Source organism: Atta cephalotes (assembly GCF_000143395.1).
Source record: "Atta cephalotes unplaced genomic scaffold scaffold00007, whole genome shotgun sequence".
Lineage (NCBI taxonomy): Eukaryota > Metazoa > Arthropoda > Insecta > Hymenoptera > Formicidae > Atta > Atta cephalotes.
In genome coordinates, this window is record NW_012130071.1 from 7,060,377 (window position 1) to 7,077,876 (window position 17,500).

The 17,500-nt window shown below is 25.6% G+C and overlaps 1 protein-coding gene and 1 pseudogene across 1 annotated transcript; both read right to left on the reverse strand.

The window, feature by feature from the left end:
- Window positions 1–4,497: 4,497 nt before the first annotated feature.
- Window positions 4,498–9,377, reverse strand: LOC105627019 (putative gustatory receptor 28a). The gene is made up of 5 exons (XM_012208299.1): window positions 9,129–9,377; window positions 8,729–8,815; window positions 4,934–5,599; window positions 4,688–4,774; window positions 4,498–4,602 (listed from the first exon to the last, which is right to left on the reverse strand). The coding sequence occupies exons 1-5, from the start codon at window positions 9,375–9,377 to the stop codon at window positions 4,498–4,500; spliced, it is 1,194 nt and encodes a 397-aa protein (XP_012063689.1).
- A 2,980-nt stretch (window positions 9,378–12,357) lies between these two features.
- LOC105627020 lies at window positions 12,358–16,457 on the reverse strand (annotated as a pseudogene).
- Between the last annotated feature and the right edge of the window lie 1,043 nt (window positions 16,458–17,500).

Genomic DNA, 17,500 nt, shown 5'->3' on the forward strand with positions numbered 1-17,500 from the left:
TATATATATATATATATATATATATAGATCATTCATTAGAATAATCATATCTGTACATGTAAAACAGAAACTGTCGAATGCATAATGATAAATTATTAGTTTTTAAAAATATAATTAATATCGATTGTCCGATTTCAAAATTAAACATTCATCGTTTTAAATATTTTGAGACTAAATTTTTTTTTTGTTATTTAATTCATACATTTTTTATTGTAATATTATTTTTAATATATTATGATTGAATTATAACATTTGACATAAAAATATTATCAACGCAGTTTTTTGTTTAATTAAAAGTAACATTCTCATTGATATCTTAAAAATTTAATTTATATTAGAATGAAATTACTACAAATTATTATTCGGGAATATTATGATATAATTATTATGATATGATAATTGCGATTTTCATATAATATGGTATTATGTGTATTAATGTGCATAATATTGTATACCTTTATTATTAAATAGAGTTGTTTGCGTTTTGTGAAACATTGTCATTGTAGCGAAAGGTATACATAATATAATATAATGGATGCAAAGTTAATAAAAATAAGTGATAATGAAATAACAATGTTATTATTTAGATGAAAGTTAATCTAAACAATTATTTAAAGTAGATAGTATTGATCTAATGTTATTGTATAATATTATTGATCTAAGAAAAATGTTTCATATACATATAATGTATATAATTATATAAAATTACATAAAATTATATATATTGTATATAAAATAATTATATAAAAAATTGATATATTTCATATACAATTATATATAAGATATGTCCATATATGTATACATTTTTTATATATAACATTTTTTCTCGGGAATGTAATATAGTATTCCAATTAATGACAATATGATTAATTTTATAACATTTAATTTTACAACATGACTTAAAAACAAAAAATGATCTTCGGGTAATTTTTTAAGATACTTTTTTACATTTCAAGAAAATAATAAAAGAAAACAGTAACAAAAAGAACGAATATTACTACGCATTTATATTATATTTCTTTCAATAAAAATTTAATGGATTTCTATAAAAAAAAATATATATTTTCAGATAAATATAAATTTTTATAGTAAAATAAATTTAAATAAAAAATATATATTATTATAATAAAGCCTTCTCTCTTGAATTGCAAATGAAACTCCACAAAATATTTAATTAAACGTTAAAACATTAAATTTACTTTAGATATAATTATTCATCTTTTAATAACAAAAAATTATTGACGTAAAATAAAAATTAATTTAAATATTAGATAGAAATTCATCGTAAATCGATATTTTCGATAAATTCTAAGTAATCATAATGCCAATATATGTTGCATGTATTCTATTTTTATTTGTAGAATCCTTGATAAATTAGAAATCTAGGAACATTTTTAAGCAAATAGCAACTACCTTATATGTTTAAATATATTTGTATAAATATAAAACATTAACCGATGCGTTACAAGAATTGCAATTATAAAGAAGAGAGAAAGTATTTCAGTACTTAAAAATAAATTTTTTATCCATTATATTTTATGAACTTTCTTGTTATGAATGCCTGATTGCTTGTGTAACATTATTTACAATCTTTCCATCACAAGATTGCGATGCGATTAAGAATTGTATTAAAATTGAAATGTATGTAGTGATAATACCTATTATCTATAAAAACAAAATTATAAAGTAAATGTTGTAATTTAATTTAAGGTATTCAAACAATTGTGTTAATTGATTGTTTTACTCACTCATTGTGAGAAGTATCGCGTCCAGAGAGAGACATTTTGCAGAGAATATATTGTCACGATGCAGTATTTGCAAAGAAAATAGCTGTAATGTTAAATAAAAAAACATTTACAAATTGATTTGGGAAACGTAATTATAAACTGTATAATTATATACAGTATATATACATATATATATTATATATAATATATAAGGTGAACATTTATTATAAGCTTATCTTTGAAAGTACGCGAATCAAAAATATGTTTAGACAAAAGTTGAGTTCAATGGGAACAAATAATGATAAAATCAATTTAAAAGAATGATTTTTTAAAGGTTGATTTTTTATTAGAGATTGCCTCTACTTTTTTAAATGACAATATGATTTTTTCTTTTATACATATCATGATTCCTCTAATTATTTTATATAAAAGTATTAAAATAGAGATATTGAAAAATTGACAGTTTATAAGATATATTTTATTTTGGAACATAAAATATCTCTAAACTGTAATTTTTTTGTAAACATATCTTAATGCACAGAGTAATGACATGAATCAATTAATATAAAGAAAATATATAATTTTAAAAAAATGATATGTAGTTACATAACTTGTAATACTTTAATGTCTTATTCTGTATATAAAAAATGTATCGTGATATGAATATGAAAAAAATAAACAGAAATTAAAATTTTCAATACCTCATGTTTGATTTGCTCGTTATTAGTTATTAAACAGATCATGAACAATAGTGTTATATCTTTTGGCTCGATTTTTGCTGGTTTCGTAGATCCACGCTATCAATGTTACTTTGACAGCATAAAATACAACGTAGGGCATTGCATTTCTATGGTTAATCTGTCTGATTCAATCAAACTGATAGACAATCCATCTCGCCAATCTATCATATTGAAGTACAATTCGAAAGTAATGACGATTATGATGTAAATTATGATGATTAGATTGCAAGAAACTGTGGAAACTGAAAATTATATTTAGTATCTGCACTTGCTAACGTTTAAATGTCATTTCTTCAAAGCTTTAAGCTCCTTTAGCTTAAAAAAGAGTTTTCCTGCTTGTGATAAAACCACTTGACTAAATGTGGTTGATCATACAAACAACAAATTTTCTAAATCGTTGTTGATCTTCTTGAAACAAGCTTTTACATAAACACAATTTATACAACATATTTATCTGAAAAGTTACCAGATTGAAGTGCAATAAATAGTAATAATTTGATGGAGAAATGTCAGTTGTAATAACGGATTAATCTAGATTTTTATATAATATTGTTGTAATATAATATTGTTGTAATATAATTTTATATAATATTGTTATAATATAATATTGTTGTATATTGCTGTGCATCTATTAAATGTCGTTTGCATTTTGCGAAACATTAACATTGTAGTGAAAAACATATATATATGAAGTTTGGAAAGTTCGACCTATGCCAATATCTTCGTACTTGAATGTACCATTGTAGAACACGAGTGTTCTTTATGGAGAGAGTCTCTATTTGTAAGTGTTCTGTCAAGCGGCATAATCTGATAGTTCTTCAGTCAATGGTACACTGTGTAAGTGTTCAAAATCGTGAATGTAGCATTTTTAAGTTCTCTACAATGATCGAATGCGTCAAGTAACGAATTTGTTCATGCAGTGAGATAAAACAGATCTCATTTGTGAAAAAATGTTGATTGGCGCTTCATCACGATAATTTATCCATTGATCTCATTATCTTCGATTTTTTGACGAAACATGAATATTCGAAGTCTGACAGTCTCTGTATAATTCGGATATAGCTCCGTGTGATTTTTGATTATTTCCAAAATTAAAAAGAAAGAGATTTGATGATGTGGAGGACACAAAATGCAATGAGGTATTTGCTGGATATTTTAAACGCTTTCAAGAAAGATTGCTTCCGAAAGTAAGAGCAGAGCTGAAAAAAAATTATGGCTTCCAAAACAGAGTATTTTGAAGGAGACGTAATTATTGATCCAAACAACAATTAGAAATAGTTCTTTTCTATAGTGTCGAATACTTTTCGAATATATCTTGTATGAATGCAAAGTTAGTAAAATTTAATGATATTGCGCGCGCGCACCCCTATTATTTAAATTTAGAATTAATATAAATGGATATCTAAATTAGAGTTAATTGTATCTTAATATTCCAACTAATAATTTATTAATTTTTTAACAAAAGATACAGCATATGATCTATAACAAAAATTGTCTGGACAAAAAATTATCTTAACATAATTAGATTTTTACATTTTAAGCACAATAACAGAAAGAAGCGATCACATTATAATACATTTCTTTTAATAAAAATTTAATAAAACTTTCTATAAAAATGAAATAAAACTTGAATTATAAATGTATCTAGACGAAATATTGATTAAATATTAAATTTACTTTAAATATAATTGTTAATTTGTCTTAATTTTCGGTACAATCTATTGAAGTATAAATAAAAATTAATATGTATTAGATAAGAAATTTGTTGTAAATATCTTCAATAAAAATAAATACTTTCTAAATAATCATAGTTGTAAAATACGTTACATATATTCTATTTTTATTTACGAAGACTTTAATAATTTAAGAGAATCTTAAAACAAATATAATTATGTTATATGTTTAAATATATTTGTACAAATATGAAATTGATCGATTACATTAGAAAGTCGCAATAAAAAAAGAAAGTATTTTTAATATTAAAAAATAAATTTCTTTTATATATATTTTATAAGATTCTTTGTGCTGATTTAGATTGTTTGTGTAACATTGCTTGCAGTCTTTTCATCACAAGAATGCGACAAGATCAAAAACTGTATTAAAATTAAAAAATATGTAGTGATAGTACCCATCATCTAAAAAAAAAAAATCATAAATTAAATGCTAGAATTTAATTTAAAAATATATTCAAATAATTACGGTAAACAGTTGATAACTTACTGCTCTGACAAGCGTCGCGTTCAATGAGAGACCTTTTGCGGAGAATATGTTATCACAATGCATTATTTGTAAAGAAAACAAGTGCAACTATAATAAAAAATATTAAATAAATTATAATAAAAAATATCTAAAATATATTTAAGAAAAGTTATTATTAATTGCGTGATTATATTTTACTTATAAAAAATGTGTATCACTATACGAAATATTTAAAAAAAAATTAATAGAAATGTAATTTTTTAATACCTCGTATTTGATTTGTTCGTTGTTAATGTTGTTAAGCACGTCATGAACAGTAGTCCTAATTTTTATGGCTTGATTTTTGCCGGTTTCGCAGGCCCATGCTATCAACGCTATTTTTACAAAATAATACGTAATGTAGGTTAGTACGTAAGTGTGATGAATCTGCTTAGCCAGATTGATATACAATCCGTTTTTCCATTCTACCATATTGAAGTATAATTCAAAAGTCACTTCGATGAAAGATAAGGCTATGGTTGCAAGGAGTTGCGGACTGAAAATTATATTTAATTTTTGTACTATATCATTAACCATCAAATGTCGTTTCTTCAAGTCGTTAAGCTTCATCAACAAAAGATGGTTTCTCTGCTCATGATAGATCCATATGGCTGAATGCGATTTATTGTTTGTTATGAGCAAATTTGCCAGATCATCATTAATTTCTTTGAAACAAGCCTTTAATACACAAACGCAATTTATGTATAGCATATCCATCATAAACACTAACAGAAGCATGTAGAGTGTTGATAAATGGGTCACAATACTGGTGACGAAGTTCGGGTCACAACACAACGCTGATTGGATGAGTAAGAAAGAAAAACCGAAAATGTCCTTGGCGTGAATTAGCATAGACGACTGTTGATATGATTCTGAAGATAGTCGTGAAGAGATCTGAAGTATGATTTGAAGCAAACGTATTCGTGGATTATTTAAGACGAACGTAATAATCAGTATGAAACTGCCAAATATGTAGAAAGAGTTAATTGCAATACTTCTGGGTACGTTGTCATGGAACCATCCACAAATATTTCCCATACATATTATTATTAATGAGTAAGAGCAGAAGAAACACGTAATTATAGTTGATGGAATATTATAAGATTTAGGAGTTTCGAAGGATGAAGTGTTGATCTTGTATGGGAGTATTCCAAGAATGCGGCAAAATATGAAACAAGGATACATCAAAGATTGAAAATCTGTGGCGTAGAATAACCATCTCTTTTCTCCTTTTTTGCTTTCGATTTGTCGTTGAAATTTCGATGACGGACTGAACGTTAACGAAGTATCGTGGAAAAACTGCTTGAAAATTGCTAGTCTCATTATTAATTATATAAATATCTCATTAGAAGCACTTCTTAGTTTTAATGTGAGCGATTGCGAAAGTGTCTAAATATATTTTCTTGCCTTTTGTTTCTTCTTCCTTTGAAATATATGTAGAAACTAATATGGACTTTTCGCTACTCCATTTCACATTCTATGAGTTTCAGATTAAGACTGCCAATTGCTATTACAAGACATTATTCTCAAGGATTATTTGTTAGTCATAAAGTAACCATGGAGCTCTTTGAGTGATCCTTATGTCACCCTTGAGATACAATGCGTAAAGAAATGAAATATAATTGTCATAATCTATGATCTATCTTTACATATAATTTTTTATTTTATTTATTACGTTACATTTGTACTGCATGTTGCATTAATGCTTATACGTATTAGTCAGATGTCGGTTATTTTAAAAATGTAATGTCTAGAGAAGACAATGCATTTATAAAATGTAATCAATTGATCAATTTTACAAATAATTAATCGATTTATTTTATATATATAATATCTGTGCTAGAAAAGATATCACATTTATAAAATAATTTGACATACTCACCATCAACAATATGTTGATGTAACACGCGGTTACATCAACATACAAATTAGAAAATATATAATATTTACATTTTATTATTAATTTTTCGAAGAGTTTATACCGATATTAAGTTGCTCGATTTCAGAATTGTATATGCAACATTTTTAAACATTTTTGAGAAATTAAAATTTTTCTTATTACATTTTCTTATTTACATTAAAACATTGTTTTTAATATATGACAGTATAATATTTGACGTAAAAAGTATTAGTACATATTTTTTGTGTTAATTAATTAAAACTAATTTGTCATTAATTTGTCTTTCGAACTTAATTTTTATATCAAGATAATCATGGACTATGAATTATTTTTCCCAATTCAAGCCTATCGAGATATAATAATTTCGATTTTTATTTAATATTATACAATTGCACATAATATTGTACATTATTAATAATCTTATTCGCATTGATATTGTATTGAAAAATATATATAGAATGTTCCATATATGACTGTTGTTAATATAACAACTGTTTTTATCTTTGTATAGTAAAGTCGAATAAAAAATTCGTTTAAACAGAAGTTGTATCGTCTGACGAAGCACAAATAATGATATAATTTATTTAAAAAAAATCAATTATCAATTGTGTCTTATAATTTCAATACTTCAATTTTAATGTAATCTTGATAAAGCTTTTTTTCTATAATCATTATCTTTGTTTTTTTCGCAAATGCCGAAACTGACATGGACATTGTTCCTGATAAGTTTTAGTTTAAAATTGCTATGAATTAAAGTCAAAAATATACTTTACGAATCATTTGTTGGCTTGAAGTAACCATGGAGCTTTTCGAACAGTACGTATCACCTCTTGGGATACAATATATGAAATAAAAGAAACGTAATTGCTGTAACGAATAGATCCATCATCCTGTACATATAAATGCTCATTAGGAAAATACAAAACATAAAACATTTGCATACATAAAACAGGAAATATCGAATATTATTAATTATCTATGATAATTGTTGGTTTTGAAGGATTTGTTAATATTCGTTCAAATTAAGATATTTAACTTTTTTAAATTTTAATTTTTTCATTATTTTGAGATTAAATTTTGCATGTGTGTGTGTGTGTGTGTGTGTGTGTGTGTGTGTGTGTGTGTGCGCGCGCGCGCGCGCGCGCGCGCGCGTGCGAGCGTGCGTGCGTGCGTGCGTGCGTGCGTGCGTGCGTGCGTGCGAGCGTGCGTGCGTGCGTGCGTGCGTGCGTGCGTGCGTGTGTTTGCGTGTGCATATATATATATATATATATGTATATGTGTATATATATGTATATATGTACGTTATGTATATATATATATATAAACTATTGGGTTTTTATATCTCTTAATACTTTTATAGAACTTAATACTTTTAGAATAATCACAGAAATTATATATATATTATAATTATATACATATTATATTATGTTAAAAAATCATATAATTCCATTTTAAAAAGTGGGAATGACCTTCATATCTTTTTGACATCTTTATCTAGAAAAAAGAAAATATGATCGAAATATAATTGTGATGGTGAAATATAATTATAATATTGGTTTTTAACTGTAATATTTGATATGAATATTTTAGTATACATTTTTTATTTAAATTTAATTTTTATTAATATTAATTTTCCGAACTTAATTTATATATGGAGATAGCTATGATTTGCAAATTATTTCTTGCTAAGCATATTAAGACACAATAAATTGAAATAGAATATTTTATATATATAATATTGTTTATCATATAATATCATGTACTATTAATTAAACTATACTTAGATAATACATTTATACACATTTAAGTGTACAAATATAAAATATCAGATAATTATGTCACATTCGAAATAATAAATAGCTAGAATGATATTTTAGTTGCCAAAAATGTTTTTTTATTATATACTTTTAAATTCTATTTTAATACCTTTCTAAATTAATTGTTTTTTGTAATCTTTCCATCGCAAGAATGTGATGAGACTAAGAATTGAATTAAAATTAAAAGGTATGTAGTGACAGTACCCACCATCTAAAAAAATAAAAAATAAATGTTGTACTTTAATTTTAAGATATTTAAATCATTTCTATATTAAATCTTCAATATTAATGTAATTGGTTACTTACCGTAGTGAGAAAAGTTGCATTCACAGCAAAAAATTTCGTAGAAAATGTATTGTTGCTATGCAGTATTTGTAAAGAAAACAGGTGCAACTGCAACATCAGATAAAAAAACATTTATTAGCAATTTGCAAATAGATACAAAATATAATTATAAATTGGTTATATACTATGTATATATACAAAAATTATTAGTATATGAATTATTAAAAAAATGTATCTAGAAATTGAATTTTTTTATTAGTACCTCATATTTTATGTTTTTGTCGCTGGTACTATTAAGAACATCATGAACAGTGGTGCTAATTTTTATGGCTTGATTTTGGCTGATTTCACAACTCCATATTATTAATAATATTTTTAGAATATGATACGTCAAGTAGGATATTATAAACGAGTTGTGAACCTGCTTAGTCAGATTGATAGACAGCCCGTTTTTCCACTGCACCGTATTAAAATATATTTCGAAAGTAATCTCGATGAAGGCTATGGTAAAAGTCGCGAAAAGCTGCAAACTGAAAATTTTATTCAGCATCTGCACTGTATTGCTAATCATCAGATGTTCCTTTCGTAGAACCTTAAGTTCTTCCAACAGAAGTGGGTTTCTTTGGTGGTAATAAATCAATCTAGGAGTATGCGATTTATCTTCAATCATGAATTCTCGTAAAATCATTAAATTGTCATCGATTCTTTTGAAACAAGCCTTTAATATAAAAACACAATTCACATACAGCATATTCAATTGTAATATTTGTAAACTAATGTAATGTTCCATTACTGCTGTTGCAAAAAACAACTCATTTGATTGATGGAAATGTAAAAGTGACGTCACCGATTGTCCCATTAAGTAAAAAAGAATGAAAATATCTTTAGCGTGTATTAACTTAGATAGTTTCTCAAACGATTTTGGAGGCAATTTTGAAGAGACTCTTAATATGGTTTGTAGTAAACGCATTCGTGAACTACTCAAAATAGATGAGGCTATTATTATGAAACTTGCGAGCATAAAAGAAAAGTTGTCTTGAATTTTTTCGGTTATTTCTTTCCTGTTATTTAATATGTTGACTTCATAAAGCCTTGTCAGATCATAAACGCAGGTGACGCAGACAATAATAATTAATAGAAAATAACGTGATCTTGATGGTTCGAAAATCGAAGCGTTGATCTTATATGGAAACACTCCCAAAATAGAAGAGAAAATAAAGCAAGGATACAACAAAGATTGAAAGTCTGTAGCATGGAATAGCCGCCACTTTTTCCACATTCTGCTTTTCACTTGTCTTTGAAATTTCGGCGACAGATTGGACATGATTAGCGAAATGTGTGAACTACAATTTGAAGTTATAGATAATAAACTAATAATTATTTATTACACTATCGATATACTTTGACGTTAATAAAATAATTGCAAAAGCTTCTTTTTATAGTGTAGTTTTTAAAATTTTATTTTTTTCACGATGAATGCATAAACTAACATATGTTCTTTCGTTATCGGTCTATACCTGATGAATTTAAATTTGAAACTGCGAGTAATTGTTATATGAAATAATAAGACGCAATTTAGAAATTATTTAGCCATGAAATAAAAATGTGTCATTCATTATTTAGTACTTCACCTTAGGAATGCAGCGCATAAAGTAATGAAGTATTTGTCATGACATACGATAGTTTATCCAGCAAATGTAGATCATATATAGAGCTAATGAAGCCACAGTAAAACAGAAAGCATTAACTATCAATTTAATTTGTAGTATTCATATTGTTAAAACAATTGCTTACTTATGTATAAGCAAGGATATACACTATTTTCATATCATTAAAATTCAGTATATTTATTAACAAAACTTATTATCTTATGTAATAATATTTAGTATAAAATTGATTGTAACGATATTTAAATAATAATATTCAACACAAAAATAACGATACACATTTTTTATTTGAATGAAGATCGATAATTTCATTTTTCTTAAATTAAATTTATGCAACTCATTATAATTTAAATAAATTGTTTTCTCTTGATTAGTCTACTAAAATGTAATAAATAAGATATTTTTATAGAAGATAAATTTATGTTTAAATTGTATTTATTATAAAAATTAAAGTATTGTAAAATTGTAAATATTAGGTATGGGAAAAAGTTCGTGGCGTTTTTCCCGTTAGATGGCATTAAAAAAACGCCACGAACTTTTTGCCATACCTAATATTATTAACACAAACAAAAATAGTAATAATAACAGTAATGTAAATGAATTGAATTGGTATACATTATAAGACCAATGCTATTTTCTCGAAAATAATGTAATTTTAATCACATTTTGATTAAATCACATTTTGATTAAAATTTATCTAATTAATATTTAAATTGCTTGATGTATTCTTTTAACTGATGTAAAATTAATAAGTACTTTATATAGTTTATGAGTAAGAAATTATATTAGTTGATATCTCCTATTTTTTATGCACATAAGAACAGAAAAAAATACTAATTTAATACTTTAATACTAATTTAATACTTTAATTAATTTACTAAAAGTCAAATATTATTATTGCAATAATTTATTTATTATCTTTTAATAAAAATTTAATTAAATTTTTATTGATAAGAAAATTTAAATAACAAGTATACTGTTTGCATTTAACAAATTATTTAAGTCAATTTTAAATGTTAAATTTACTTTCAAAATTATTTGTAGTATTTATGATAAATAACATGTAAAATTAATTGAATTGTTAATAACAAATGTAATATTTTTTAATCTATTTATTACGTCATATATGCTGAGGCCATACAGAGCATTATGTGTTATATACGCTACGTATGCTATGCTCATTATACTGGCTGAATGGCTATACCGAAAACTAGTTTTTGGTGAACGTTTTTTTATTGATAAATGTTAAGTCAGATTTTAGATAAAAATAAAAAGATTATATTATTAGATTATATTGTAGTTTAAAGAAAAAAAATACAAGCATAAAATAACATACTTCTTGTAAATCACTACACATAACCATATATTATAAAAGGAATTTTTTGCGTTTATGTATATATACACAGTTTATGTGTATATATATATATATATATATATATACACAGTTCTTATAATAAATAAATTAAAAAATATATTTATCTGATTTATTTATTTGCTGATTTCAATTCTTCAATTGATCTCTGCTAAATATATTTATATTTTCTAACTTTTTTTTTCAATAAGATTTTCTATACACATGACATTTTACTGATAATTTGCCACATGGCAATTAAGCACACAACACGATAGTAAAATATTTATTCTTGGTCTAGGACATTGCATATGCGTTTTCAAAAAATAATCGAGAACCATATTCTGCGATGTGTCGCAATATAGCAAACAATATAGCGTACACAACTTGGCCAGTAGTCATATTAACTTTAAGAAAGCTATTTTTTTTTAAAACATAGTGTACGTTTTTAAAACGTAATATTGTACGTTATAACGTAAATAATGTTTAGTGATCTCATCAACATTATATGGTTCATTAAATAAATAAAATATTAACGTTCTATTTATACCATTAATTATTAACATACGTGATATGTTCTTGTATCTAATGTACGTATGTCTCTACAGAAGGAAAGTCAGACGATTGTATTTTTACCTGATAAAAACGAAATACCGAAAATCAATAGTTTTCAATATTTGCTAACGCATATCCTTGTTCGATTATACTTTCGATTATACTTTTAATTAAATTCTTTCTGTAACATTGATAGCAGTCTTTCCGTCACAAGAATGCGAGGTACCCAAGAATTGTATTAAAATTAATAGATACGTAGTGATACTATTTGCCATCTATTGAAGTGACAAACTAAACAATATATATACATATATATACATATATATATATATATATATATATACTCAACTAAAGAGCTAATTATCATTTACTTACCTTAGTGAGAAGTACAGCGTCCACAGTGAGACCTTTCGCGGAGAAAGTATTATATTATCACATTGCAATATTTGCAAGGAAAACAGTTGCAACTGCAATGACATCAAAGAATAAATAAGATTTAAAAACTAATTTATAAAAATAAAATTTATAAAAATAAAATAAAAACTAATTTACTGGATTTAATATAAAAATAGTAACTGTAGTGCACTAAATATTTTTAGAAAATTACAAATTACAAATTATATGACGTTTTCTTTATTATCTCATATTTTATTTGCTCATCTCTGATGGTATTAAGCATATCATGAACGGTAGTGCCGATTTTTACTGCTTGATTTTTGCCGGTTTCGCAGGCTCACACAATTAACATTATTCTTATAAGATAATACATTATGTATGACACAAAAATTGATTCCGAATCTGCTTATCCAGTTTAATGAATAATCCGTCTTGCCACTGCATTATATGAAAATACAGGAAAAAAGTGATCTGCTTGAAAAACTATCACTATGGTAACAAGAAGCTGCAGGCTGAAGATTATATTCAATATTTTTACTGTGCCGCTGACCATCAGATATTGTTTCTTGAGAGCTTTTCTGTTAGCATGAATGGATGTCTTTGCTCATGATAGATTAGTTTAGAGATATCATTTATCACAAGTTCTCGTAGATTCTCCAGAGTGTCATTGATTTCTTTAAAACAGGCTTTTAAGACATAAACGCGATTCATATATAACATATCCAAACATTATCATGACGATGTATATTCTCAATGGCTCGAAGTATCAATAGCCATCTCGAAAGAATTTAAAAATAACATTAACAATTGACACGATAGAATGAAAAAAACAGAAGATACCTTTTGCATGAATTAGCTTGGAGAGCTTTTAATATGACTCCGAGGGCAATCTTAATGAAATTTCTCATATAGTCTGGAGCAAATGCATTCGCGGATCGTTCAAAACATACCAAACAATTGTACCGAATGCTCCAAATATAAAATGGAAATTATACGAAATAGTCTTAGGTACTTCAAGTCTGACTCTTCAAGAAAAATTGAGTTTATGGAACATTATTAGCTCATAAGTGCAAATGGCACTGGTAATAATAATTCACAGAATGTATTGTGATTTGGAAATCTCAAAAGTTGAAACCGTGATCTTGTATGGAAATATTCCTAGAATCTTGCAGAAAATGAAATTGAAATACATCAACGATTGAAAGTTTGTGGCGTGAAATAGTCATCTTTTTCGTTCTTTGATTTGTTTTTGAAATTTATACGATAAATTGAACATAATTAACAAAATTTTGAAAACAATTTTATCTGTTAATAAGACTAATAATGCTTAAAAATTATTAATACACTTTGTGAATGTATTGTAAACATTAATACGAACGTTATTGCAAATACTATCTTTTTAATATTTCCATCAAGTATGTAAATTGATATGCACTGCACGTAATCTGTATGCATCTGGCGAACGAAATTTAAAACTGTATCACAAAACGTAGTTTCTGCATCAAATAGGTGAGACACGACTCAAAAGTCAGATATTATTTGTTAGCCATGAAACGAATGGCTTTCTTCGATTAGCGTCTATTCTTCTCAAGCCGCATGCGCATAAAACTAATAAAGTAATTGTTGATGTACAGAAAAAACTAATAAAGTAATTGTTGAGATACGAATCATCAATCGAATTAAGATCATAAATTATGTAAATGAAAAGCATCGACTACTTAAAATTTATGGAATAATAACTTTGAGAATTTTTAAAAATTCTTTTTTAGACTAAAATAATGTTTGGCTTTCTATACCACAACATCAATTTAATAATATTGATTTTAAATATTTATTCCGTTGTAATTTTTAATTTAAAAATGTCAGTGTGTGTTTGATTAAAAATATATTGTAATTGTGTACATATGTAATTGATATAAAATAAAAATAAATTTGTAATGAAGAACAATTAATAATATTGGTTTTCATAAATTATAAATGATTTGATAAATGAACTGATAACTGAATTAATAATTCCTTTTCCTTCATCAACAGATTAATTTTTCTTTATAGTTTTATATTAAATAAATCATTATTTATAATTTGCTTATAATAATTATTTATAAATAATTATAAGCGAATTATTATTGAATCATACAAATCATGTTGCAAACATAATACATCCATTATTATTAGATATACTTAGTATTAATTTGCAAAAATGATTGTATTTTTCAGGAAATTTGATAAATATACTTATTTTATTGCTTACTTTTTATTTATCATCGATATAAAATTAAAATACGTAGTACCTATAAAATACACTAAATAAATCTTGCTAAAGCAAATTTGTATTATTTAAAATTATACATATTGTACAAGTTTCACGAAGAAAAACTATATAATTTAGCGAATAAACGAAGCAATAATAATAAAAGTCTAAAAGATATTAATAATTAAATAATATTCATAAAATATATATACTGCTACTTGCATTGCAATTCAGTTAGAGAATATTACGTATATCACCATAGAAAATAATTTGAAAAAATTATATGTATTAAAATTATATGTATATGTCTTCATATACAGATATATATATATTTATATATCAGTAATATTGAAATTAAATAATTTTATTATTTCATTATTATTTGCTATTTTATGCTTAACAAGAACAAATAAAATGTTAAATAGTATGTCACATTTAATTTAAAGATACCATTTATTTATTAATATAATGCATTTAAACAAATAAACTCTTACAACCTTATTTATGTCATATGTCATTAATATACGTGATACAAGATTTTTATCTGTCTCTGTACATACATATGTCGTATAAGTATGCTTCTTTAAAAATTTCGGATAATTATATCCACAGAGAAACAAAATATTTACATAAAAACAAAAAAGATTTCAATATTTCCAAACGCATTTCTTTATATTAATATAAATTAAATCGTTTGTGTATAATTGATTGCATCTTGTGTACTGTCGCAAGAATGCGTAATGATTAAAAATTGTATTAAGACTAGCAGATACGTGGCAACGCCACTCACCATCTAAAAGCAAAATATGAAATACGTATATATGTATACATATATATGTAATATTACTTAATTACGGAACATCTTTAATTTTACTCACCTCAGTGACCAACGTTGCATTTATATTAAAACCTTTTGCGGAACATGTATTATCGCAATGTAATATTTGCAAGGAAAACAGATTTAACTGCAACAAGAAATCAAAAGATAACAAAAATGAAGTAACGAGAATGTTAAACTTAAATATAACTTATTAGTTAGATCTTATGCATAAAGATCACAATATACATATATATTAACAAGTTTTTAAATAGAATTATATTTTTCTTTACTACCTCATTTTTAATTTGTACATCTCTGATGCTGTTAAGCAAATCATGAATGATAGTGCCAATTTTTATCGCTTCATTTTTGCCAGTTTCACAAACCCATACTATCAATGTAAATTTTGTAAAGTAATATACTAAGAGTGATATGAAATTTGCATTATAAATCTTATCTTGATTCAAGGATATCCCGTTTTGCCATTGTATTACATTGAAATACACGCAGAATATTATCTGCTTGAAGTATAAGGCTATAGTAGCAAGAAGATGCAGACTGAAGATTGCGTTCAGCATCTGCAATGTGTTGCTGATCATCAGATGCTGTTTCTTTAGAGCCTTAAGTTTTATCAACAAAAACGGATATCTCTGCTCATGATGAATCCATCTGGGAATATTATTCATCACAAGCTTTCGTAAATTCTTCATATTATCGTTGACTTCTTTGAAACAGGCTTTTAAGACACAAACGCAATTTATGTATAGCATATCCATTTGAAATATCAACGATCCGACAAAAAATATGAACACTTTGAGTAAACCGGAAACCTCAAAATAGGGGTACACTGATGCTAACCAAAATTGAAAGAAAAAACCGAAAATGTCCTTAGCGTGTATTAATTTGGATAGTTCCTGATATGATTGCTGGGGCAATCTTGAAGAAATATCTGATATAGTCTGAAGTAAATGCATTCGCTCAAGGTATAAGAAATAACCGTTAGAAGGAATACATATAAAATGGAAAAATTTGATGAAATAATTATATGTATATTAATCCTGATTTTTCCAGAGAGGTTGAGATCATATAATATTATCAACTTATAAATAAAGATTACACAGACAATAATAGTCCACAGAATATAACGTAGTTTAGACATTTCAAAAGATGAAGCCTTAATCCTGTATGGAAATATTCCGAAAATTTTGTTTATGGTAAAGTTTGGATGCATCAAAGATTGAAAATCAGTAGCATGGAATAACCTCCACTTTCTTCCTTTTGTTTTGGTCATTGATTTGATTTTGAAATTTCTACAACAAATTCAATATAATTAACACATTGTCGTGAGACAAGAACAATTCAATATTAATAATAGCTACTTAAATATATTAAGTACTTTATCATTTTTATGCACGTTAATATAAGCCAAAAGCTTTAAGTGTTATCTTCAATTTCGAACTGTTCACCACAAACATATAAATAGTATACACTAGTCTTATTTATATATACTTCGATGGAATTATATTAAATTTAAAGCTGCAACATTAGCAACATAGTTACTGTGTGCGTTGAGTAGCAAATAGTGACTAAAATATCATTAGCTACGAAGAAACGGCGTCTTTTGATCATTATTTATAACTTCTTAGAATAGGTACTAGAGAACAGATATTAAAGTAATTTTGAATTATCGGATTATCATTTAGCACATCTAAACTAAGAATAATGTAAACCAGAAAGCGTCGATCTCAGATAA

Excerpts from the sequence above, each read along its gene's own strand:
- LOC105627019 (XM_012208299.1), bottom strand. The coding sequence starts at position 9,377 with ATGATTGAAGATAAATCGCATACTCCTAGATTGATTTATTACCACCAA. Across the intron at positions 8,816-9,128 it reads CTATCAATCTGACTAAGCAG|TTGCACCTGTTTTCTTTACA; the intron begins GTTCACAACTCG and ends CTGATGTTGCAG. Across the intron at positions 4,603-4,687 it reads ACGCGACGCTTGTCAGAGCA|ATGATGGGTACTATCACTAC; the intron begins GTAAGTTATCAA and ends TTTTTTTTTTAG.